The sequence below is a fragment of the Syngnathus scovelli genome, chromosome 19 (genome assembly GCF_024217435.2).
Source record: "Syngnathus scovelli strain Florida chromosome 19, RoL_Ssco_1.2, whole genome shotgun sequence".
Lineage (NCBI taxonomy): Eukaryota > Metazoa > Chordata > Actinopteri > Syngnathiformes > Syngnathidae > Syngnathus > Syngnathus scovelli.
The window spans coordinates 8,167,023-8,190,817 of record NC_090865.1 but is presented as its reverse complement, the minus strand read 5'-3'; the positions used below and the strand labels follow the sequence as shown (position 1 = coordinate 8,190,817).

The 23,795-nt window shown below is 48.0% G+C and overlaps 1 protein-coding gene across 1 annotated transcript; it reads right to left on the bottom strand.

Moving 5' to 3' along the window:
* Positions 1–4,594: 4,594 nt before the first annotated feature.
* Positions 4,595–23,326, bottom strand: LOC125987504 (uncharacterized). The gene is made up of 13 exons (XM_049751920.2): positions 22,668–23,326; positions 8,413–22,437; positions 8,288–8,344; positions 8,029–8,117; positions 7,028–7,057; positions 6,804–6,948; positions 6,556–6,705; positions 6,030–6,164; positions 5,738–5,960; positions 5,318–5,384; positions 4,882–5,006; positions 4,768–4,811; positions 4,595–4,695 (listed from the first exon to the last, which is right to left on the bottom strand). The coding sequence occupies exons 2-13, from the start codon at positions 8,432–8,434 to the stop codon at positions 4,595–4,597; spliced, it is 1,188 nt and encodes a 395-aa protein (XP_049607877.1). The 5' UTR covers positions 8,435–22,437; positions 22,668–23,326.
* Between the last annotated feature and the right edge of the window lie 469 nt (positions 23,327–23,795).

Sequence of the window (23,795 nt, the reverse complement as noted above, 5' to 3'; positions counted from 1 at the left end):
ATTCATCGATCCCCACTCCGCTAGGCGAGGGGATGTCCCGGTGTCTCTGCCATCCTAGTAGCAACGGGGCTCCATATGCCAGATGGATCCTCTGCTGCGTTGTGGTTGGAGCGTGCTATGGTCTATTGACTCATCTGAACAGACCAAATGACAATGTTGCCCGTGGAAAACGATGGTCGCATGATGAGAACTTTGAGGACTGGTCATGGGACCCCAGAAACCCATACGAAACCAACACTTGGTACCGGTATGTCAAGTTCACTGTGAGAGCTCACACACAGGAGGGGTGTTATGTGTGTTCGAAACTCCCCCCTTCCTCCACGCAAGTTCGCTTGGAGGCCAGAGCAATGAATGTCACTGAAGCAAAATGTATGGCATCCATGGGAGGAGTTGGATATCAGCACCGTGCCGTCGCAGTCAAAGATGCCGACCCTTACCGCCCTGGACTTGCTGACGGTGCCTGTGATCAGCTATTCTGGACAAATCTCAATGTGACTGTTAGAGGACGAACAATACCACAAGTGGCCTACACAGAGAGACCAGCTGGAGTGAATTACACATGTTACATCCAAGGTAACAAGACCCACGTCTGCATTAACGACGAGGAGGAAACTGGATGGGAGCTTTGGACATCACCGATGAGTGTCAAGATAAGAGAGCCATTTCAGGTGGTGAGGGCTCTCCAACCAACATGGCTACACCATCGAACGGAACCTACTTCATACAGAATGGCTGGTGGCTTTGTGGTCACAAGGTTTATCCGATCCTGCCCGCCAACTGGACAGGAGTGTGTGCACCAGTGTGGGTGACGGACCACACCTACAGGATACGACATCATCAGCTGACAGGAGCACACAACTCTTCTGGACGTCGAAGCAGAGCAGTTGCAACCTTTGACCCTCATGACCCTGTCTGGGGTGCGAACGTTCCAGAGGACCATAAAGTACGGTCCGTCGGAGACAAAGTTGTCCTTGCGCTCTTCCCTCAGACTGGGGTTGGGAAACTATCGCTCTTCATCGAGACACTGAACTATCGTTTTCAATCCTTTGTGAATCTCTCACTGCAAGTCAACGATGGACAAAATAGAGAGATTCAGGCTATTAGACTGATGGTCTTGCAAAACAGGATGGTTCTGGACTTGTTGACGGCAGCACAAGGTGGTGTGTGCCACATCATTGGGACTTCCTGTTGCACATACATACCAGGAGAAAATGACACCCACAACGACGCCATGAATTCACTGAAGAACTTACAGCAGGCCATGTCTAATGACAAGGTCCCACATCAGTTTGATTTCTTTTCGTGGCTATTCTCTGGCAACTGGTGGCAACTGCTTTTGAAATTGCTGTCTCCTGTGCTTGTTGTGCTGGTGATGTTGTGCTTGTTTACGTCCTGCGTTATCCCATGTTTGAAGTCTGCTGTGTCAAAGTTTGTGTCCTCTACTGTAGCCCAAGTTCATATACAACTTCTTAGAGATGACGGATGTGATGACGATAATGAAGCGTGGATTGCGTAGATGCTGTTCTGTTGAGCATGTTTTACAGAAATTTGATGATTTGACCATCGAAAATGCTTCGCAAGTGATGGATACAATGATGTACTGTTTCTGTGTTTTTGTTTTTTATTGATAGCATTCTGGTCGTCTTAGGCAAAGGGACCGTGTAAGAATTTTCCTGCTAATAACATCTGGCCGGCAGGTTTTTCGCTTACACAATAAGTTTGATCTTGGGGTATCAAGGTAATGCCTCATCTTCACTGGAAAGTGTTGCTATCATTGTTTGTTGTTTTTTATTTTTACTATTCTTCCCTCTTCATTATACATATATATGTGTGTTTTTTTTTTACTTGTCTTTGTTGTTTGCGGTGGCATAATCATATGATAAAACAGGAGGGAGATGTTAGGGTTTTTCAAATTATCCTTATCGTATGAATGCAACCGGTAATAAATAACCTACCTTGTCTCATCCTACACAAGGTCGTAAAACATCCCCTGATATGTTTTGACTAGAGCACAAGGGCTTCCTATTCAGTCTACTCTTACCCCCACTCTTTCTCTTAATAAATATGCCTTTGCAGTTGGGAGAGGCTCCAGATTTCATTCCTGTAGCGAGTGAACTCTCCACCTGCAGGTGTCTAAAAGAACTTGCCTGTCTCCCGTGTGGTTCTTGCAAAATAAGTTGGAGTGAGCAAATCTCTAACAAATGGGGCCTTCGGATTTTCCCCTGGTATGAGGTTACGTTTTTGGTGGATCATATAGATAACATTACATATACTCTTCAAGGTTTCGCAAATGAGACAATCAAGGGTTTCAGACAGTTGTCACTTACCCAGAAGAGCCATCGCCTGACCCTGCTTAAACACGACATGGCCTTGAATTATATCTTGGCCCGGCAAGGGGGGTTGTGCGTGTCCCTCAATTTGTCGGACGACGCCTGTTACACTCTAATCCCTGATAACACAGATAATATAACCAGTGTCATCGACACGCTTAGAGTCATCCGTGACTCTTTTGGGCCCTCCGAAAGCGCCGGCTGGTCGGCTACGAGCTGGCTGCAGGAGAGGCTGGGGCCTATGGGGGTGATGCTGGTTCAGTTGTTGCTCGGGATATCGTTGTGTGTAATGTTTTGCTTTTGCACTGTGTTAGGGTTTTCCAGGTTATCTTTATCATAGGATTATGTTGGAATGTAGACTATATTGATTAACCAATCTTGTCTTGGTCTCACAACGCAGTAAAATAAAGTGGTTGCTTCCTCTGCTTGAGTGACCAGCTGCAGAGGAAGCAATCAAAGTTGTTCTGTTTCCCACAACATCGTAAAACACCCCCTGCTCTGATCTTACCAGAGGCCGGGGGTTCACCAAACCTGTCCACTCTCACCCCCACTCTGTTCCTCCTAATAAATATGCCCTTGCAGGAAGGAGACTGGCAGATTTCATTCCTTGAGCGAGTGAACTCTCCACCTGCAGGTGTCTAAAAGGACTTGCTTGTCTCCCGTGTGGTTCTTGCAAAATAAGTTGGAGTGAGCAAATCTCTAACACACTGTAATATTGACGTGCGTGAAGGCCATGATGTTGCAGTGGTTCGGTGTGGTAATGCCGAGGGACCAAACCCAGATGCCGTTAATCCCGGTCGAACGTGGGGCGGATTGGGGATTTGGGGAAGAGGTGCGGGTGAATGATAGGCATCACTTTTAAATAATAATAAATAAATAAAAAACGTGCCGGTGTCATTTTGGTGTGTACCGGGTGTTTTAGCTTAGATTTTGCTTGTTTTTCTTGTCGGGTTCTACACTTGTGTTTTTATTTTTAATTTTTATTTTCTGCATTGTTGGGAGGAATCCTGCTTAAAATGGTAGGCTATGTGGTTGATTAATTGTTTTTTTATAAAGCTTTCTTTGATTTTTTACTTGTGACCAGATGGAGACACCTTACAAGCCTGTCGGGGTTCTAGTCTTCCTTGCGCACGTCTTTATTTTCTTTAAATTTTTTCTTGTTATGACATTTGTGTTGTTTTGTGTGTGCTGTGAGAAAAAAAAAAAAAAAAACACAAAGGGGGTCTGCCATGCAGTGTTGCCCAGAAGGAGGTGTTTAGGGGATGGAGAGGCCATCCGGCTCGTGATGGACAGTGCCGCTTCCTTTGTACTGATGTTGCATGCGTACGTTGCATTTTGTGCCGTTGTCATCACTCGATACTGGCAGTGGTTCTCATTCGTTGCAGGACGCTTGGACGCTGACTGGGGCCTTGCAAGGGACTCTGAGGATGGTGGTATGGACATGAGGACTTTGTATGGACATCAGGCCCTGGGCAGCGCCGCCCGGTGCTCTTCACCGAGGAGGACTCAGTGGACTGGACATTGCTGCGGCACGCACTCACACATGCAAGGGGGGTGGGGGGGGGGGGGGACTTGACTGTTGTATGTTTTGATAATTCGTTTTTATATACCTCACTATGTTACCTCGTTGTTTTGCTGTGTTTATTTACTTCATTATGTTACCTCATTTCTTTGCCTCGTGGTGTGTTTACGATATGACAATGCTGGTTTGTATTGGGGAGCATGGTTCTGTTCATTACTGTTTTTGGGGCTCATGCTACGCTTTGTGGAATGTGATGTGTGCCGGAGCTCCCTTCACATGGCTGACACCAGGTGAGGGGGGTCTCTGGGAGTGTAGAATGGGCCTCCCTCTTTTTCCTTGTCATTAGATTGGCGAGGTTTTTTCGAAGGTGGTCCGGCGACTTTTTGGTGCTTCTAGCGGGCCACAGCAACGTTTTCTCTCCAAATTGATGTCCTGGTTAAAATAGCACCGAAGGGGGGGATGCGGTCGGCATCAATTGGTTAAGCGGGTTGGGGGAATTCAATCTTGGTCATGTGTGGTTCCTGAGAAGCCTCAGATTGCTGTCAGGGAGAAATTCGATATTAACTTAGGTCGGGTTTTCCTAGTTAAAGTAACCTTAAGTAGCAGATCTCTCACCCAGCGTTAAGGTATTCCACCTATCGAGTAGTTCTATGAAGACCGTTTGCGCACCAAGGTCGGAAGCCTTTTTCACCCACGTCTGCTCCACCTTGGAAAGAATGGACACCAGATTGGCACCCAATTTCTAGCAGACAGCTTGAGCTTCGGCCCACTTCTCCTTGTCCTCAAAGGTTTTATAGCAGAAGCCCACAAACTCCTCCCAGGACTCTCCCAAGCATCTCAGCTCTGCAGGTGAGATCCCATGCGAGGTTAGCAGTAGTTGAGCGCTTAACATGAGAAAATGCTCCGTGAACTCACCTCCGTCTGCAAATGTGAAGGCCTGATCCGTCGAGTCGGCACTCCTGCAGGTCGTAAATGTGACAATGAGCTGGGCCTCTTATTGGTACTTTGCCATAAACGTTGGCCACTCACTCCATCCCGTTCTGGGTGGAGGCATCAAAGCCGTTCTTTACCACGGCTGTCATCACAATGCAGTCTCCTCCGATGTCGTTATGAATGACGTCGGCGTGAATAGCGGCCACGCAGACGGTTGAATCCTTCACTCACATCAAGTCAAGAACTTAACTGGCGGGTCACGATAGGGAAGATTTGACTCCTTGCCCTTGCATGTCAGGGCGCAATTTTGATCACACAGGTACCGCACATGCTGCTGTTCTGCCTGTCTAAAACAATGTAGCCTTCCTGATTGGTGTGTGGAAATGAATGAATCTTTCAAAACAAACTAATTTGGACCTTTGCAATATAAAAGAAAATCCCAATTGAAATGTAGGTTCATCTTCAAAATGTTTATTTTTGCCAGAGACAGTGCCTCTCCAGTCCAAGCGTCACTGGGTCAGCAATCACGTACTTCATTGTAGACTAAGGTTCCTGTGATATTGTGTTGAGAGTCGGCGCACTTGGGTGGGCAGTGGAACCTGCAGAAGGCAAAAAGACAAGCGAATTGACAACAGGCACTCGCCGCCATGGAAACGCCGTGGCAAGTGCGACTCACGTCATTGCCTTGGTCAAGTGGAGGCTGTTGAACGTGCTGTCACAGGTGATCGTATCTGTCAGACAAAAGGTGATGTCAAAAGATGGGTTGCATGTTTTTCCCGGCAACCTCGGTAGCGGAGGGAGAGACTCGCTTACCGTCACGTGCGCATCCTAAGAGGTCAAAGCTGAGGCCGAAGTCAACGCTGTCCTCTACCGGCAAGATGCGGACGTACTGAGCGGACAACGCTGAGCCTAACCGGTGCCCCCCCCCCCTCCGGTAAACTACAAATAGCACTCATTTGTATTGGCAAATTTGGGCAACCCGGTCGGCGTCAGGTCGACTGGCTGGCCAGTCACCTTTTCGTCCGGGTGTTCAGTCCAGCGTTTGCCATCAACACTCGCCTTCATCTCAAAGTTGATGACCCAGGACCTTTGGTCAGTGTAAGGACAGCCCTGGGTGACGATCCCAGTCACCTTTCTCACGTGACCAAGGTTCACCTGGATCCAGCTGGTGGAGGCTGTAGGACACAAGTTCGCTCAGGACACCAAACTGCCAGCGCCAAAGTAGCTTTCAGTTGTCTACGTACGATCTTGTGACGGTCTCCAGCAGGAATTCCTGCTCAATTGAGCTTTCTCTGGGCTGGTGTCGCTCATAGAGGAGTAGGCTTCAAACACTGAGTCAGGGATGTGCTTGTCCGCCTCGACTAAACTGTCAAGATACACTGAGGACAACCCAGAATCAAGATTCAAGAATTTTTATTGGCCATGTTTAAGCATGCCAAACAAGGAATTTGACTTCGATACATCTCAGCCTCTGTTCAACATTTAGGTGACTAACAACACTTAGGACATGTGCAAAAATTGACAAATATTCTCAGACATCCCCTGATCTTATATCCCTGATAACTGAATCCTTGTATTGTATTGTTTTGGGCATTGTTAGGCGCGGTCGATTCACTAGGCCAGCGGTCACCAAGCTTGTATGGCGAGTGGTCTCCTGAACCTTTTAGTCATTGCATCAACGTTTGTAACAGTACAGACCATTCAATGTGCTGTCATACCCCAACTCTGGTCGGGAGATACCGCATTAGACAACAGAGACGTGAAGCCCACCTTTCCGTTCACAGCTGTAGACCATGTGCAGGTATTTGGAGACTGCAGGGCAGGTCTCCCGGACGCCCTCGAAAGGGTCAGCAAGACAATATTGACGGTTGTCACATTTCTGCCTGTAGTGAGGGAGGGCTCCTCGCACCATGCAAGTCTCTGCAAGTCACAAGGTTGAGTTGAAGCTTATTTGGCTGCAGCGGTTGTATCGTCGGACCAAAATGCAACGCGACGACATCGCTTATGTCCTGTCTTACCCTTTGTTGCGTTCTGAGTTGGACAAAGGCTGCCCCTCCTCCGTCCACAGAAGGCCGACTGGATCCGGATGACGCTTTGACCCTCACTCTGACAAAACAGGTCGACGTGCTTCTGCTGGTTGCACACAAGGATCTCCCGAAAAATCTGCGAGCGCAACGTGGTGTGCTTTTTCCGTCTCGCATCTTTTTATGTCAACATTCAGGATTCACGGAGACTAACTTACCGTCATGGCGTGGAAGTTCCGGTTTCTGTCCTGCGAGGCAAAAGGCAAAGCTGGGCATCAAAACCAATCAGCCATGAGTCACATCTTGAGTTTGACACCTGTGCTTTAGACTTTTTTCCTATCAACTGCGTGACGTTGTCCTGCGAACGACACGGCGGACGCCACTTGAGCGTGTTTTGTGTTGCGCTTGGTTGAATGAGTCCATTGTTTTTTCATTCCGTGTTGTAGCATTTCAACTTCTGGTGAAATCACAACTTCAAGCATTTCGATGAAAACTTTGCATACTGGGACCAATTTCATCATGTCATCCTGTTGGATTCTCCGGAATTCCATCAAATTCTGCACTTTATTCTACAAGACGGATTCTTTTTTTTTTTAATCTCATTCAGGTTTTCTTGTTCATGATAAAGTCAAAATCAAAGTCTGCTTTATTGTCAATTTCTTTACATGTCGCTGTGGTACAATGGTGTTGAATGCAGAACTGAAGTCCACAAACAGCAATCTCACATACGAGTCTCTTATTTCCAGGTGGGTGAGGGCTGAGTGGAGGGCAGAGCAGATTGCATCCTCAGAGGACCGTTTGGCTCGGTATGCAAACTGGAAGGGGTCAAGGGTGGGGGGGAGAATGAATCTGATGTGTGTCATGACAAGCCGCTCAAAGCACTTCATGATGATGGGTGTCAGTGCCACGGGGCGGTAGTCATTGAAGCAGGATGAAGCAGTTTTCTTCGGCACAGGTATGATGGTGGCAGCCTTGAAACATGATGGGACGCTGGCTTGCTGCAGGGAAGTGTTAAAGATGTCTGTGAAGACATCCTTAAGCTCCTCAGCGCATATCATTGTAAAGGGAAAATGGCAACTTTGTTCCGCAAATGTTCCAGTTTATATACTATACTTAAAAGGCATTTTCTATTCTTGCTACATGACGACAATTACAATATTTTGCCTTCAGATAGAGGCAAATGCCAACTTTTTTAGACTGCAGTAAATGTTTTACTTACTGAAGATTTTCTGTCAATCCACTCAAAGTTGTTTGTCTTCTTCCTCAATCCCACGAAAGGCTGAAATTCACCTGTGTCTCTCATGTGACCTTGAGGAAAGCAGAATAAGCGCATGCGTGTTCCCTCAAAATGATAGCAAGAATCATCGTACAGAAAGTCGCCAGGGTAGCAGAAGAAAGCTCAAGTCACAAACAAACATGGATTGTCAAAGCACGGCGGGATGATGAAAGAGTTAAAAGCAAGGGTGGCAGCCACTCACTCTCCACTCGATTGTAACCGAAGTCTTTAAAGGCACACGGCCAGCCCTCTGGGCAGTCTGCAGAAAGACCACAAGATTGAAATGTTCCTTTCGACATCACAATATCACAACTCATGCGGACTTACCGTCCAGGGAGCGCTTGCACATGAACGCCAACGAGGATCCGCCACTTTCCTGGCTGACTCTCGGTCCTCACGCCTTGGTTGACGTACGCGCAGGACTCTACGTTGGAGCTGTCGGGAGTAGTCGTGAAATGCATCTCAGTATTTTTTCTGCTTTCTGATGAAAAATTGACAAAAGCTTTTTTTTTCCCCCCTCGTCACGTGCGCTTTCCCATTTTGGAAAGGGGCTCCAAAACCTTGCCTGACGGTAAAAGGACTTAAGGCGTGACTTTTTTACCTTCCAACCTGACGGGAGTCCCAGTTGGAGTAGTTTCCCGTCACGCGGACATCTGACCAAGTCAGCTTCTTTTGCTTCTTGTCATACCGACACCAAGCCTCATCGCATTTCTGCACAGACCAATCCCGGTTGTCAGTCGCGTACCAGCAGAGAATCAACTGCTTGCGCTTCCGTCTCTCCAGATTGGAGAGTCCGATCCAGAAGGGGTCATCGGCCATTTGCTCCTTCACAAAAGCTTCCTCGTCTGATGAGGTGACGGAGACCATGTCGCCACCCTCCCAAACGCAGTCGTGCCGAGCCCCCAGCCAACCGTTGGGCGTCACAATCTTCTTGTAGCAACTGAAGCCCAAAGGGAGCCAGCCATTCACCATTTTGTGGTATATGGTTTTTGTGGCTTCGCTGGTCTCCAAAAAACACTCGGTGGTCGGTGGCTGGTTCCAGGCAAATGAACACCTCAGGGACCCACGGCTGATTGGGAAAAGATTTTATTCAACCGATGTCAGAGTGAAGTCTTTCCAAAAAGTTGAGTGGCCCCAAGGCATGGATGTAAAAAGCCCGAGAGAGAGAGCGAGCGAGAGCGAGCGAGCCCCTTCTTTTGTCAGGCCCGTAGCTTTTATACCTGACAAGAAGCTGATGTCACGGCTTTGGGTAACAGCTGCAGTTTGAGTCTCAGTCTGCTTGTTTCCCCTAAAAGGTCATTCCTTCGGCTCTCCCTGGTCACGGACAACTGGCCCTTCTATCTTCTACTAAGTACTTATACATTACTGAAACTAAAGCTTCTCTGTACAGCAAAAATAGTTTGATAGTCTTACTGCTACTAGTGGATCATCTAATGCAACATACAGATACGCATAAAGTTCAAAATTCACTTCATTCCCCCCTTCGGGACGTTACAAATGTCCCGAAAACAGTTTAACAAAAGATGACATCAGTAAACAACCAAAAACTCTTCTCCCAACCAAATTTTCTATATGCTCACGTCTACAATTTGGCCCAAAAATCCTCAGCCTAAATCACGCTCAAGGCATGCTACGTAAGGTTATTTTAACTAGGAAAGCTCAAACTATTTAGTTAGCCAATTGCTCCCTGACAACAATCTGAGGCCTCCCAGGAACCGCAAGTAAAGAAAATTGAAGTCCACATTATTCAAATGACGGTACCACCCCCCTTAGGCAATACCCCTACAACGGTGACACATTGCGAAGTAACAAATTTGGTGTGGCCCGTTAGAAGCCCCAAAAAGCTGCCGGCCCTTCCTCAAGAAAAACCCCCGCCAGTCTAATGACAAGGAAAAAGAGGAAGGCCCTTTCTACCATCCCCAGTGGTTCCCTTCACCTGGTGTCACCCAGGTGTAAGGAGCCCTGGCACATTACAATCCACAAAACAGTATGAGCTCACAAAACAGTATGGAAATGAAATGACATGTCCCTTTTTACCAAACAGTGAAATTGTACCGTCACATGATCAACATGCCAGCAGGTAACAAAATGAGGTAAATAATGTTGGAATAAACAATGAGATATACAGTAATGAGGTATCAAAACATGCTACTAAATCAAGCCCCCGAAATGTCGCCCCCCATTTTCATGTGTAAGTGCGTGCCGAGGCAGAGTCCATTCCCCGAATCTTCAGCGATAGGACGTGCTGGGTATCACTGCCCAGGGCCTGCTGTCCATACAAAGTCCTCATGTCCACGTCACTGTCCATAGAGTCTCTTGCACGGCCCCGGTCAGCATTCAGAGGTTCTGGAACGAATAAGAACTACTGCCAGTATCGAGTGATGACAATGGCACTAAACGCAAAACACATGCAACTTTGACACAATAATGATGGTAAACCGGTCACGGGCTGGGCAACAACATACGGTGGACCACATTCCAGTGGAATCATGCAACACATCACACAAAAAGGAAAATGAAAACCCAAGGAATTGGTGCTACGCTGATGTTCCCACTCCTTCATCCCCTATATTTATTTTTTTCATTTTCATGTATAGCTCTATTTTTAGTATTTTTCTGATATTAATTCTCCACTCCCATGCACTCCCCTTATCATTTTGTTATGTTTAATCCGAGTACCTGTCATTCACTATCATTTCAACAGAGTAAGTCAGATCAGTCTTACAGTCGATTGGGAGCAGCGGCATCTGGGTCTGGTCCCTTGGCATTACCACACCTATCCACCGTAATATCATGGCCTTTGCGCAAGTCATTATCACAGTGCAAAAACAAAACATCACACATAGTGATATCCCGAGTGCCCCCAACACCTGCGCCAGTATCGTCCCCACAGGTCCCAGTCTATCCTGTATCCAGCTGGTTGCTGACCAACCAGAGCCCTCAGACGGTCCAAAAGAATCTCGAATGACTTTAAGCGCGTCGATGATACTGGTAATGTTGTCGGTGTTATCTGGGATCAAAGTGTAGCAAGCGTCATCTGTCAAGTTTAGGGCTATGCACAACCCCCCTTGCCTCGCCAAGATATAATCCAAAGCCATGTCATGTTTAAGCAGGGTCAACCTATGGCTCTTCTGGGTAAGTGACAACTGTCGGAAGCCCTTGATTGTCTCATTCGTAAATCCCTGGAGGGTATACGTAATATTATCAATGTGATCTGCCAAAAACGTCACCCCATACCAGGGAAAGATCCCAAGGCCCCATTTTCCTCCCAAGCTAATTCTCCAATGGTACGCGTCTGTAGTGTGAAACTCCGCCATCTCCCACTTAGTCCTGCTTGGGACCGCCTGATAAGTCTCCCCCTCTGGCTTGTGGCCCCTCTTTATTGTCATCACCTCAAACGGGAGCTTCAGGGTAGCAGAATAGCAGCAGCCCAACCATCCATAAGGCAAAAACAAATAAGCTTTAGTCCCACATACCCACCAGATGTCTCTAAGGTTACCTATGGTTGTGTTTCCAGGCACCGTGCCATTCTCCACCATCACCGTAATCGCGTTATAGGAGTCGGGTAGAGGAAAGGTCACCGGATGGATGGCTCCCCTTTCCCCCATGCTTCACCTGGGAATTGCATAGAGTAATAGTCGCAATCTGCCACCCCCATAGGCACCCCCGGACCACCGTGAATCACATTAGAGCAAAAACAGGCGGGCACCTTTATGGATTCTGGCACCGCAACTTGAATGTCCTCATGCACGGCGAGCATATCCGAGTAGGGAAGTTCACTTATCCACACGCACACCCCTGTGGGCTTAAAAATCTTCCTCACCTGAGCGTCAGTTTCAGGTGCTTTCCACGACTGTTCGTACACCAACCAAAGCAGTAGCCTAAGTTGGCAATCGTCGGATACCGGCACCGGAACAGTCTGAAAAACAGCTTTCAGCGTACTTGGTGATTTTACCCTTACCAAGCACGGCCCACTCACCGCCTTGGACGACTTAATCGAATGCAACATCAGTTGATACCACATGTTTCCTCCTGCCCATTCGTCAACCCCAGGTAATGCCAAAGCATCGAACCCATAAGCCTTCCAAGCAGCTTACCGTCTTGCCATAGCATGCAAATTGGTTCGCACCTCCGCCGGGGACCAGTCCGAGTCCGCAAACGCTTCGCGGACGGTTCCTGGAACGTCAGGCGTCGGCTTTACCGCCTCCACCGTTTTCATGAGCGTCCCCGACGCGGCCGACTGCGTTTCAATGTTGTCGCCAATCGTTGTCATGGATACAACGTTAATTTTGATTGGGACTGCCTTGACTGGGCTGTCTGGTTGTTCGTCATCAATTTCTTTTTTCTCTGTCAATGTCACGAAAGTAACACTGTCTACCGTCATTTGGTCGCCCATGCGTAGTGCTTTTCCCACTCCCATTTTGAAACAGGTACACGTATAGTTTCCAAAATCAGTCATGCCAATTTTTGTCAGAAATAGAGCGCAATCTCCTAACACCTCAAATCGCCTATATGTATTTAGTAACAGTACAGTGTCCACATGTGTTCGCTGGGCCAGGCCAAGGATGTTACCGGTGTTGTCTTCCCATTTGGCGGTGTGTCTGCACAGGGACCCTCCTGTCCTTGCGCAATTACATGGCAGTAGGACAGCCCTTCCCAACACTCCCTCAACATTGCTCAATGTAACGCTCCGGCCGGACTCTGTGGCGGACTGGGCGTCCGTCGCTGGGTCCTGTTGGGTGACCGTGTCCATTGGGGACACCATCTCCGGTGGTAGTTGGCTCGGTGTCGCTGTGCTGAGGAGAGTCACCTGCATCTGGGGAGGGCGCGTCGTCAAGATTGACCTTATCGAACTGTTGGCTTCCTCGGCCGTCGCTGTGTCGCCCCCGATGTCCTCAGGAACAGATACAGCAGACATGTTATCCACCACAGCTCAATCTTACCCGTCTTCATCCCGATCTGGGCCCCTGGGCGACTCTTGTTCTGGCAGTTGTTCGGAGTTCTCGCAGCCGCGACTCCCTCTTCGGGGTTCTTCATCTTTGGGCACCTTGACGCAGTGTGTCAAATGGTATCAAGTTGGCGACCCTTTTACTTGCACCGCTGTTCCGGTACAGCGGACAACTTCAAATGGCCCCTGCCGTCTTTCGTTGTACCACTTGCGGCGGAACACTTTCACATACACCTTGTCTCCTGGCTGAACTGTGTCTTTAGTATTTGCTTCGAGTCTCTCGTGCGTCTTCTTGTTTCTGCCTGTCAACAACATAGGTGGAAATATTCCTATGTATCGTGGTTAAATGTTTGACATAGGCTTTCATTTCGTCCTCCAAAATTGCCAGGCTTGGGCCTTTCCCACTGGTACGCAAACACGGTGAAGGCATGCGTCTACCGGTTACCAATTCATGTGGGGTCAAATGCAAATCGCGGAGTTCACTCGACCGGCAAACCATCAGTGCAGAAACAGAACATTATGAACAATATATTACAGGGCTAACATTGCCCCTGAGTGGAAAGGAATGGGCAGCTATCCAATTCAAGCCTGTATGTTGACAAATTTTGGAAATTCGATTTTTTATGACGCCGTTCATTTTTTCACAAATGCCTTGGCTTTGTGGATGATACACTGCTCCGAGCCGCTGTTTAATTCCCAATTTTTGCATTATGATTTTGACCCTTTTATCCACAAACTCTCTCCCGTTATCTGAAGAAATCCTATCCGGCAGACCCCATCTGCTGATAACTTCGCGGCACAGAAACTTGGCCACAGACTGAGCATCTTTCCGTTTAGTTGGACAGGCCTCCGGCCATCTTGAGAACCGGTCTACGACCACCAACATGTATCTTTTCCCTTCGACAGGTTGTATCATGTCGACAAAATCCACCACTAGTTCTCTCATGGGGCCATTAGGAGTCGGGATGTAACCTGTGGGGGTAGCTACCCCTCTTCTCACATTGTTTTTCAAACAGATTGCACATTTTCCAATTACCTGGTCGATTTGTTCGAGAAAATATGGCGCCCAAAACCCGTATTCTGCGGTTATTTTTCTCTTTACCTCCCCCCTTGACACATTGGGCCAACCCATGTGCCTCCTGGATTAACAGTCCCAGCAAATCTGGCGGCGCCACTACCAGACCCTCGTGATTTCTCCACAGTCCAGTAGGGTCTTGACTCGCCCCCCTTTGCTCCCAAAGGTGTTTATCCATCGGGTTAACGGCTGCTTGCATTAAAATTACATCTCTGAGTGTGACCCTGTCTTCGAGGTCGACCTCATGCGTAACTAACAAAACTTTCCCCTTCTGGCTGCCTTTCGTGACAGCCCTGGCTGCCTCGTCCGCCATTCTATTTCCCTGCGTGACTCTGGACGCATCGGACTTGTGGGCAGCACATTTTGCAATGGCTATTTCTCTAGGTTTCATCATGGCCACCAGCAGCTTCATTATCTGCGCATGATGCTGGATGGGGGAACCGCCAGTCTTCTTGAACCCCCGATTCCTCCACACAGCACCAAACAGCACCACGATGCGCATATGCTGAATCTGTATAGATTGTCACTCTTTCCCCTTCTGCAAGCAAGCACGCTTCTCTTAACCCCACCAGTTCAGCAAGTTGGGCCGAGGCCGGTTGTGGCACCACTTTGGCTTTGATCGTTACAAACTCAGGTCCCTGCGCTTGCACGACCGCATAGCCAGCGCATAAATTTTCCCCGACTCAATAACAAGAGCCGTCTGTCCAAAGTTCGAGATCCACCTCCCTTAGGGGGATGGCTTGCAAATCAGACCGCAGTCTAGAGTATTTTTCTGACTCATGCAAACAATCGTGGGGGTCCCCATCCTCTGAAGTTGGCAAAAACCCAGCTGGGTTTACAGTAGTACACCTTGCCAGAGTGACATTCTCTTGCTCCAAAAGCCTGTAATAGTCCCGGAGCCAGGGCTCTGTCAAGGTGTACTTGCCATGGTTCAACAGAGTCTGAAGACTGTGGTGAGTAAGAATTGTCACAGGATAGCCCGTCTCGACATCCGATGCACAGACAATAATGTCGTCCACATATTGAATAACAGTGCTCTGCACCTGTCTTTCGAGCCCTTCGAGATCATCTTTTAACACTTTGTTAAACACATGAGGGCTATGTTTGTAACCCATAGGAAGTCTCTCATACTGATAAAACTGTCATTTGAACGTGAACCCGAACAGTCCTTGTGATTCGCTACTGAGTGGGACACTGAAAAAGGCGCCACAAAGGTCCACCACTGAGAAGCATTCTGCATCCGGCGGATTCTGTGCCAGCAGGGTGTGCGGATCTGGCACATCGGCTACATTGTCAATCACCACGTCGTTCACGGCTCGAAGGTCATGCGCTAGCCGATGGGTGTTGTCAGGCTTTTTCAAGGGCAGTATTGGCGTATTACTAAGAGGGGTCGCGTTATCCTCAACACATTTGCCACGAGCAATCCTTCGATCTGCGTTCCAATCCCCCGCACTGCTTCCTCCTTCAGGGGGTACTGTGTTTTCCATGGAGGTCTGCAGCCTGGCCGAAGATCCACTTTTACCGGTTGTGCTGATTTTATAAGTCCAATATCCGTACTATGGCGAGACCACAGGTAGTCAGGGACCTGTTGTAGCATGTCCTCTTTGAGTTGATCTGTTGTCATACTGAGGATGGAGTCTTGCGACAGCTGCACCGTTTGGAGCCATCCATGTCCATGCGCTGAAACCATGATTTTCATGAAACGTTTATCAACACTCACCCACAGAGCATTGTTTCCCGCCAGCGGGGAAAACTTGAGTGTTTCCGCCTCCGCCATCATTTCTCCTACATGTTGCTGCTCCCAGTCTTCTGCTATCAACAAAGTCACATGTGGGATGCTATTGTTGACTTTAAATTCCTTGTCAATGCATCCGTTCCTCTGGATTTTCATGGCCACTCCCTGTGGCCCCAAGATAATGCAAGTGCCGTTCAATTGCACTTCTTTAGGTTGCTGACGCAACCACTCTTCTGCCTGTGCCTGCGTCAGGTCTTTGTGATATTGTAGCGTGCAGTGGAATGGGTACTCGGGGGTCCTTGCTCCTGGTCTATTGGAGTGGATAAACTTTTCCCACTTCTTGTATGGTTCCAACAGGTTGTCGCTGACATCTCCCACCCAAACAACAGTGGGCGTTGACTTCACGGACCTTGACTGCATCATCACCTTGTGGCACTTTTTGTATGGTATTTCAACCTCACATCCATCGGGGGAACACTTTATGGTACAGTTCAATCCACACAGGGCATCTCTGCCGAGGAGGGCAATAGGTGTACGGTTTGACACCAGGACTGGAATTTTTATTGTGTGGTCTTGCCAGCAGAGCTTTACTGGTCTTGTGGAAGGGATCAGCTGTTTAATACCCTCGAACCCTATTGTCCGCACAAAATGACCGGACATGGGGAGATGTGTAGCGTCTTCGGGCCGGATACAAGTGAAAGCCGCTCCGCTGTCAACCATAGCTGTCAAAGGCTGATCATTTACTTTCACCGTTATTGTTGGCTCCTGTTCCGGACCTGACACTACCAGCTGACATCCCCCCTTAGGGCACTCTGGGCACCCCTAAAATCCAGGCTCCGGTCCCCCAAAGGGGTTTACCGGGCCCTGAGGCCTTTGGCCTTGTGGTTTAATTCCCCCTCTGAAGCCACCTCCAGAGGAGTTGTTATAGGGCCTATCACACTGGCGAGACATGTGGCCTGGTCGTCCGCAATTATAGCACACATTAGGTCTCTGTTGTAGGCCCCCCGGGAGATGAGGCCTTCCTGCCCGTCCTTTGTCTCCACGGGCCGTGGCTCCCCAGAGATGGGTCGGTCTGTTTCCCCATTGAGGGGCTGGGCTGAAGGGCACCACCATGGCTGCCTGCGGAGTTAGGCCATGCGGGGACGTGGGCTGTAGTACGATTTGTTGCGGTGGAGCTTGCACCACGACTGTCTGCTTCTTTTCCTTTTTATTGTCCATGAGCTGCACTTGGTTCAGCCTCCTCACCACTTCTTGGTCCTGCTCCTTTTGAGCCATCTCCTTCTTGCGGAACCAATCAACTTGATGAGCGATGTGATCAGTGTAGACATTAGTGGTCATGCTTCCCAGCCCCACCACTTCAGCCAGTTTGCTCCTCACTTTCACGGGCAGGCCCTTTTGGATCTTATCCCGCAAGATAGATTTTTCCATTTGGGTTGTATCTGGATCATTTCCTGTGATGTGTCTCCAAGTCTGATATGCTCTTGCCACGTATGAGCGTGCGTTCTCTGTCAGTCCCAGGGGTTCGAGCACAATATTATCAGGGTTTGCATTGGTCGGGTAAGCTGCCTTCAGTGCTCCCCACATCTGGCCTCGGACTGCTGCAAACAGGTCAGAGTAATTTGCTGATGTTGTAGCAAAGCGATGTAACCCTGCTTTTCCCAAAATGTCTTTCATGGTATGAACCCCTACCACGTTAGCCAGAAGCCTCTTAATGTCTCCTACCGCGAACTGGGTTCCCACCATGCACTCCTCCAATTTGGATATCCAAGGGTGTGCTCCGTCTTGAATGGTGGGCAGCTTCTCAAGGATGGCTGACATGTCGGAATTCTGCCATGGTTTGTATTCCAGCTGTTGTCCTCTCACCAAAACTGGTAGGATTGTATTTGCCCGCCTTGATCTTTGCCCCTGACTCAAAAGGGACGCTGGTATTTTGGACGCTTCTTTCTTCAACTTGCGTTCAGCAACCTCTAACCTTAGCAATTGTTCTTCCAGCTCCTCTTGCTCCTTTGGTTCCACACTCCAGTCCAATTCCTCCAGGCATTGCTTTTTCCTGTTCTTAATGCTCATTAAGGCGGCTCTTCGCCAATCCTCCATGGCAGTGGGGGTGGAGCATGAGGTAGGCGTGGGATCCTTGTCTTCCCCGTCGTCATCACTACTGTCGCTTCCACTGTCGGTACTACTAAAATATGTTTTTGTTCTAGTCTTTTTCCCCGGAGTGAGTCCTTTTTCCTCCGCTTTTTTCAAAATGCTTTTGATTGTGGGGTCATAGCCTCCCGCTGCTCCTTCAGCATCACTCTGGCTGTGATACTGCAGCCCCTTTCTGGTGTAGTCAGAAGTGCCTTGCTTCGCAAATCGTGTTCTATTTCTTTTGCGGGTAGGGCTAGGGTGCATGATGATGGTGGTCTTTGCTCTTCCTGTTTCGACAATGTCCTTATCCTCCGTCTCCAGCTGATAACTTCCTTCCTGGTTGATTATCGGAAGTTGTGGATAGACATTTCCACGGTCTTCACTCACATCATACGGTGGGGGATTCTTAACAGGGGACACATGTGAAAAAGGCATGTTTGCTTTTTCCGTTAGTTTCGTAGCTTCTCCCATATTTTTCTGCACTTCAGCTTTAATTTTCTCTTTTCTCTGTTGGAACTCTTGGTTCAATTTGAGTCCTTCTTCGTCAAATATTTTTAACAATCCCAATTCCCATTCTCTCTTTTCCTTCCTCTTTTCTCCTCTTTTGCCTTTTTTATGTCCTGCCTTGTATGCTGATACTAGTACACGTATAGTCTCAACTACTTCCCTGTTAAAAGTCCCTTCCACCGGCCAAGGCCTCTCAATGTCAGGCCATCTCTTATTCCATTTTTTGGATATTTCTTTAACCCCCTTAATAAGCGGGTAGTTTCTCAGCACTACCTCGATAGGGATAGTCACCATTGGACTAGCATAGTTCCTTTCTCCCATTTTATTTTTATTTTTTATTTATTTATTTATCTATTTTTTGAATTGATTTGATTTAGTTTGATTTGGTTTGATTGCAGGTAACAATGTCAACTAAACAATAGACATAAGATTTTGCCAACCTCAGATGCACCCCTTAAGACCGGCTGTCTCAATTGATATTTGATCCGGTGTACTCCGCCCGCGCTATTTCTGTACCCGCACTCAACTTATGTTGGAGATGACACATTGTTTGAAAAACAATTGTTCACAAGTTTACGATGATCAGTCTGTAGTCAGTCTGTTATGCAATCCCTGTTCCCAGGTTAGAGTGAAATGCAAGAGTTTGTGGACAAAATCACACTGGCCTTAAGAATTTGAATGCGACGCTCCACAAAGCTCTTCTCCAGACGACTTGGAAGTTCAGTCTGTGTCTCTTTGTCCCCCTGGAGAAACGGATGTATCCGCCGTCTCAGGTTTTTTATGTAAACAGAAAATCAGAAGTATTGAGGAGAGCCCCAGAGAGCAATATCAATAATTGGTTTTCAATTTTGTCATTCTGTCTTTAAATTAACAAGTTGGGCTTTTCTTCAACTACAATTTCTCATTGCTCCCAGAGTGCCTAGGGGGCGCCAGCTGACCCTAGTAGGGTCCCTCATTATTTACGAGGGGGCCACACTCTTTCTTGATATACATACATGCACATCTATATTAGTGTCGTATTAGGTAGCATTCCCATGCTTCTTGTTTCTCCTGTTAGACAGCTGTGTCACATTAATTCTCCTGGGTTGCAGTTACCTCAGGACCTCCACTGTTGGTCATGCATTCTTTCGCTCCTTCAGCATGCCGTCCTCCATCATTCTGTCACATTTTCTCGCTACCAGCAAGGTAGGCCCCAAAATGGGCACAACTCCGGCCCCGCGCCCCGCCCCAACGTCACCCACACGGGGAGTGCCTAGCGTTAAAACACGGTGGGCAGGTACAGGTTGGCCACTCCCTGCCCCGCCCCCAAAGCCAGATTCCCCTCCCCGAGCGGGCACCGCAGGCGGGCACGCACCCCAGAGCACCGAGAAACTCACTATCCTTTTAGCTTTTGCTGCTTCTACAAGCACACACCCACACGTGCGCACTCAGGAGCACACCCACACACTCGTACTCTCGATCACGCACACGCGCACACACACACGCTCACATACACACACCCATGGGTACACTCACACACTCATGGGATCCCACACGTCTCTGCACGCGCAGACAATCTCAAACAGACGACATTGAGCGGACAGCGCTCACAAAAATGACGCACGAACATAGAAGACAAAGCAGGATTCGAATCCATTCCGCGTCTATGCAGTTTGGTGTTATCAGTGCACATATGCACTGACAAATACGCACGTCTTACTTAACTTTTGTTTTGTTTCGTTTTGTTTCTAATAGCGCTTTATATTTTTCCCTTCATTTTCTGCAGAATTTAACTTAAGTGTGCACACAAATTACTTTTCCCCCATGGTATACCAATCCTTGCACTCCAAGAGGCCTCATTGCCACGTTTTCCCCTTCACACAGTGGGATTTCTCTTCACACAGTAACCGTCCAGCACCTATTTCCCAAACGCGGTCTGTACAGGCTCAAATTTATCAAACTTTGACAGACGTGCATGCTATTATAATACGTCCCCATAGAGGAATCGAACCGCAAGCAGATCGTATTAGCTTAATCAATATTCAAAAACCGACAGTCCTTTTAAGTTTTACCTGGGGGCCTCTTGCACCAGCATTTAAATTGACAAGCCTTATAACTCACATACACCTCTAATTCGATCAGTGCCCAAATGACGTGGCTCGCGCGCATCCTTCTCTTCGGCCCACATGGTCCCTGACCTGGCCGGATATCGTCACACATTTACTCTCACAGTTACGAACGCCAAGTTTGCTTTTGTTCCTATTGGCCAAATGCGGTCAACGCAACCTCCCTTTTGCGCTGGACTTTGGCAGAGACTAGGCTCCCACCGGACATCTCGACTATTGCCCCTGGCCCGTGTGGATTCACCCGTATCTTGTCGCAGCACAGTTCAATCGTATCTGTGTTTCCGCCACAATCACACAGCTAAAATTTCGATCCTCCGCCGGACCATTGACACGACTAATTTCCACGTCCACGTTTTATGGGACTTTCTACTATTTTCTTCTCGTGACAGCCGACCAGCGTTGTTCTCGACGACCTGTCCTGTTTCACATTCGCCCTCCCTGGGGCGTTTATTTCTTCTCGATTAACATTCTCACCCGGCATGCCATTCACTTGTGCAATCCCCAAAACGTTTTGTTACTGTTCCCTTTTTATTTGTTGTTTTTTTTAATTTATTTTTCCTGTTTTTATTTTACTTTTCTTTCGCTGTCTCTATTTGGGGCCACTCCCCCTTCAAAAGTCGCATTATGACGGCTTTTGACTACGAGAGACAACTTTCCCTGGAACCCGCTGTGGCCACATCAGATCCGTTTAACTGTCCTCCGTGTGGGGGACAGCGCTCCCTCCCCCCCTTTCCAAGAGCGAGCATGCTGCGGCGACCTTGAGTGCAAGCAACTCACCTCAATACAGGTCGTCGGCCGGCCGCTGGATGCTTGCGTAGAGAGCGGACGGGAGGTCCCCTGGAGAACACGAATCCTGTTTGTGACGCCAAAAATGTGGTATATGGTTTTTGTGGCTTTGCTGGTCTCCAAAAAGCACTCGGTGGTCGGTGGCTGGTTCCAGGCAAATGAACACCTCAGGGACCCACGGCTGATTGGGAAAAGATTTTATTCAACCAATGTCAGAGTGAAGTCTTTCCAAAAAGTTGAGTGGCCCCAAGGCATGGATGTAAAAATCCCGAGAGAGAGAGCGAGCGAGAGCGAGCGAGCCCCTTCTTTTGTCAGGCCCGTAGCTTTTATACCTGACAAGAAGCTGATGTCACGGCTTTGGGTAACAGCTGCAGTTTGAGTCTCAGTCTGCTTGTTTCCCCTAAAAGGTCATTCCTTCAGCTCTCCCTGGTCACGGACAACTGGCCCTTCTATTTTCTACTAAGTACTTATACATTACTGAAACTAAAGCTTCTCTGTACAGCAAAAATAGTTTGATAGTCTTACTGCTACTAGTGGATCATCTAATGCAACATACAGATACGCATAAAGTTCAAAATTCACTTCGATTTCACATGACTTCTGATCGACTGAGTAAACATTTGGGGGATTGTAGTCTATTTTTATTATACGCATATTGCATATTCCACTTTTTCAAGCTCATCTCTTTTGAGTGTGGGCCTCAGGACGTGGGTACTTTTAGCCCTCAAGAAACGCTGACGTATGAGTACAGAGAATAGAATTGGGTCAGCTGGCTCCAATCCAAATTTAACCATCAAGCAGTCTTGTTTGTGATCATCTCAGGGAAAGAAATTATAACGGCTGTCTAGGATCAAAGTTTAACAATAAGTGGTTTGGTTTGCGACCGTTTAGGGTGGAGACTCAATGTAAAAAGCCCGGAGTCTGGAACGCACGGGAGGAACTCACCACTTTTCTGAACGAGAGACATTTCGACATCTTGGAGGAATAAAATCTTTTTCCAATCAGCTGTTTGTGATGTTTATTCTGTCCCTGAGGCAGCCACTTTCAACAGGGGGTTCCCGAAGAACACCTGACCAGCAAATACAATTTACCACAGGATTATCAAGGTTTTGTCACAAATGTCGTGGAAAACAAGAAATTCAGACCAGCTGCACTCTTAATTCCAGTTTTGCAAATTGCGTTAGCTCGATGACTTTACACGCTCACAAAGAGAAACACGCTGATATCGAGGACTTCAGAAGCCTTCTCAAATCTTAGCATTTGACAATATCAGTGCGAATCGGCCAAGCGTCACGTTACCTTTTCATCTTTTCTTGCAGATGTAGCTGCTTTTTTTTTGCAATCGGCAAATTCCCAGCGGCCGTCGACAGTGAGCAAGGAAAGACAGCGTCCGCCAGTGGCGTCACCAGGGTTATCTGGAAAGAGACGACAGATGCTGAGCACTCGTCCGTTTTGTCGCCGACAAACATTCGCCGGGTTATAGGCGGTTTTTGTAAGTGAACGGGGATCCATCAGTCCACTTGCTGCCTTCAGTGGTATTGGCATTTGCGCCCAACCATAGAGAGGGAATGGTCAGAAGAAGGGCGTGCAGACCTTTGAATCAAAGTTAAACAACGATCAAGAGTTGGAACAACGTACAGGTGCGTGTGTAGAGCCGTTGTTTCTTCTGGAGTCCATGCGGCATAAACTGTGCGAGCCTCTATCGTGTCCTCCAGTTTACCTTGTATGAAGGCCTGTTCATTTGAGTGGGTGATGCTGAGCAGGTCACCACCAAGGCGGACGCAGTCGTCTCGCGCCTCCTGCCAGGTCTTGGTATCGTTGCGGTTGAGCAGGTAGGAGTGTTATGCTTTTTCTACTATGCGTTTGCTATATGCATTTGTTATATGCTTTTCCTACTGCGCATGTGCGGACGCGTTGTATGTCGGGAGTCAAGGAAATTATTCGGTTGTTGTAATGGAGTCACGTTGTTGAAGTGTACAAGTAAAGTCTAGTGAGACGCACAGTTGTTGTTATCGTCGTTATTCAGCTTCACAGGAGAAGTCGTTAAAGGGGTTGTCTACCCACCAGTCGTACTTTCTGCTCCTATCTGCAAGCGAGACTCGCGTCACTTGAGGGCCAATTGGCGACAAGAGCGCGACCACGATTGTAACGCCCACCTGGCCTAAATGTTGACGGCGGAAGAGCAGTAACAGCCTCTTGGACCTTGGCTGCAAGAGGGATCAAGTATGAGAGCGCATGTGAAAGCGCAAAGGGAGCTGTCGTGACTTTCAGACCTTTTTTGCAGATGGAGACAAACGATTGCAGTGGTAGTCATGAACTACTCCGGACCCAATTAGAGCTCCGCAGCTGCTAGAGCTTTGTTAGGCTACGGATTTTAGTTATTGATCTGACTCCAAATTGCGATCAACACTTAACACATAAATTGCT

Bases quoted from the DNA above. Each gene is read 5' to 3' on its own strand.
- LOC125987504 (XM_049751920.2), bottom strand. From the start codon at position 8,434: ATGTGCAAGCGCTCCCTGGACG. The intron at 8,345-8,412 runs GTAAGTCCGCAT...GTCTTTCTGCAG, and splicing joins GTGCAAGCGCTCCCTGGACG to ACTGCCCAGAGGGCTGGCCG. The intron at 5,007-5,317 runs GTACGTGATTGC...ATGTGAGTGAAG, and splicing joins GAACCTTAGTCTACAATGAA to GATTCAACCGTCTGCGTGGC.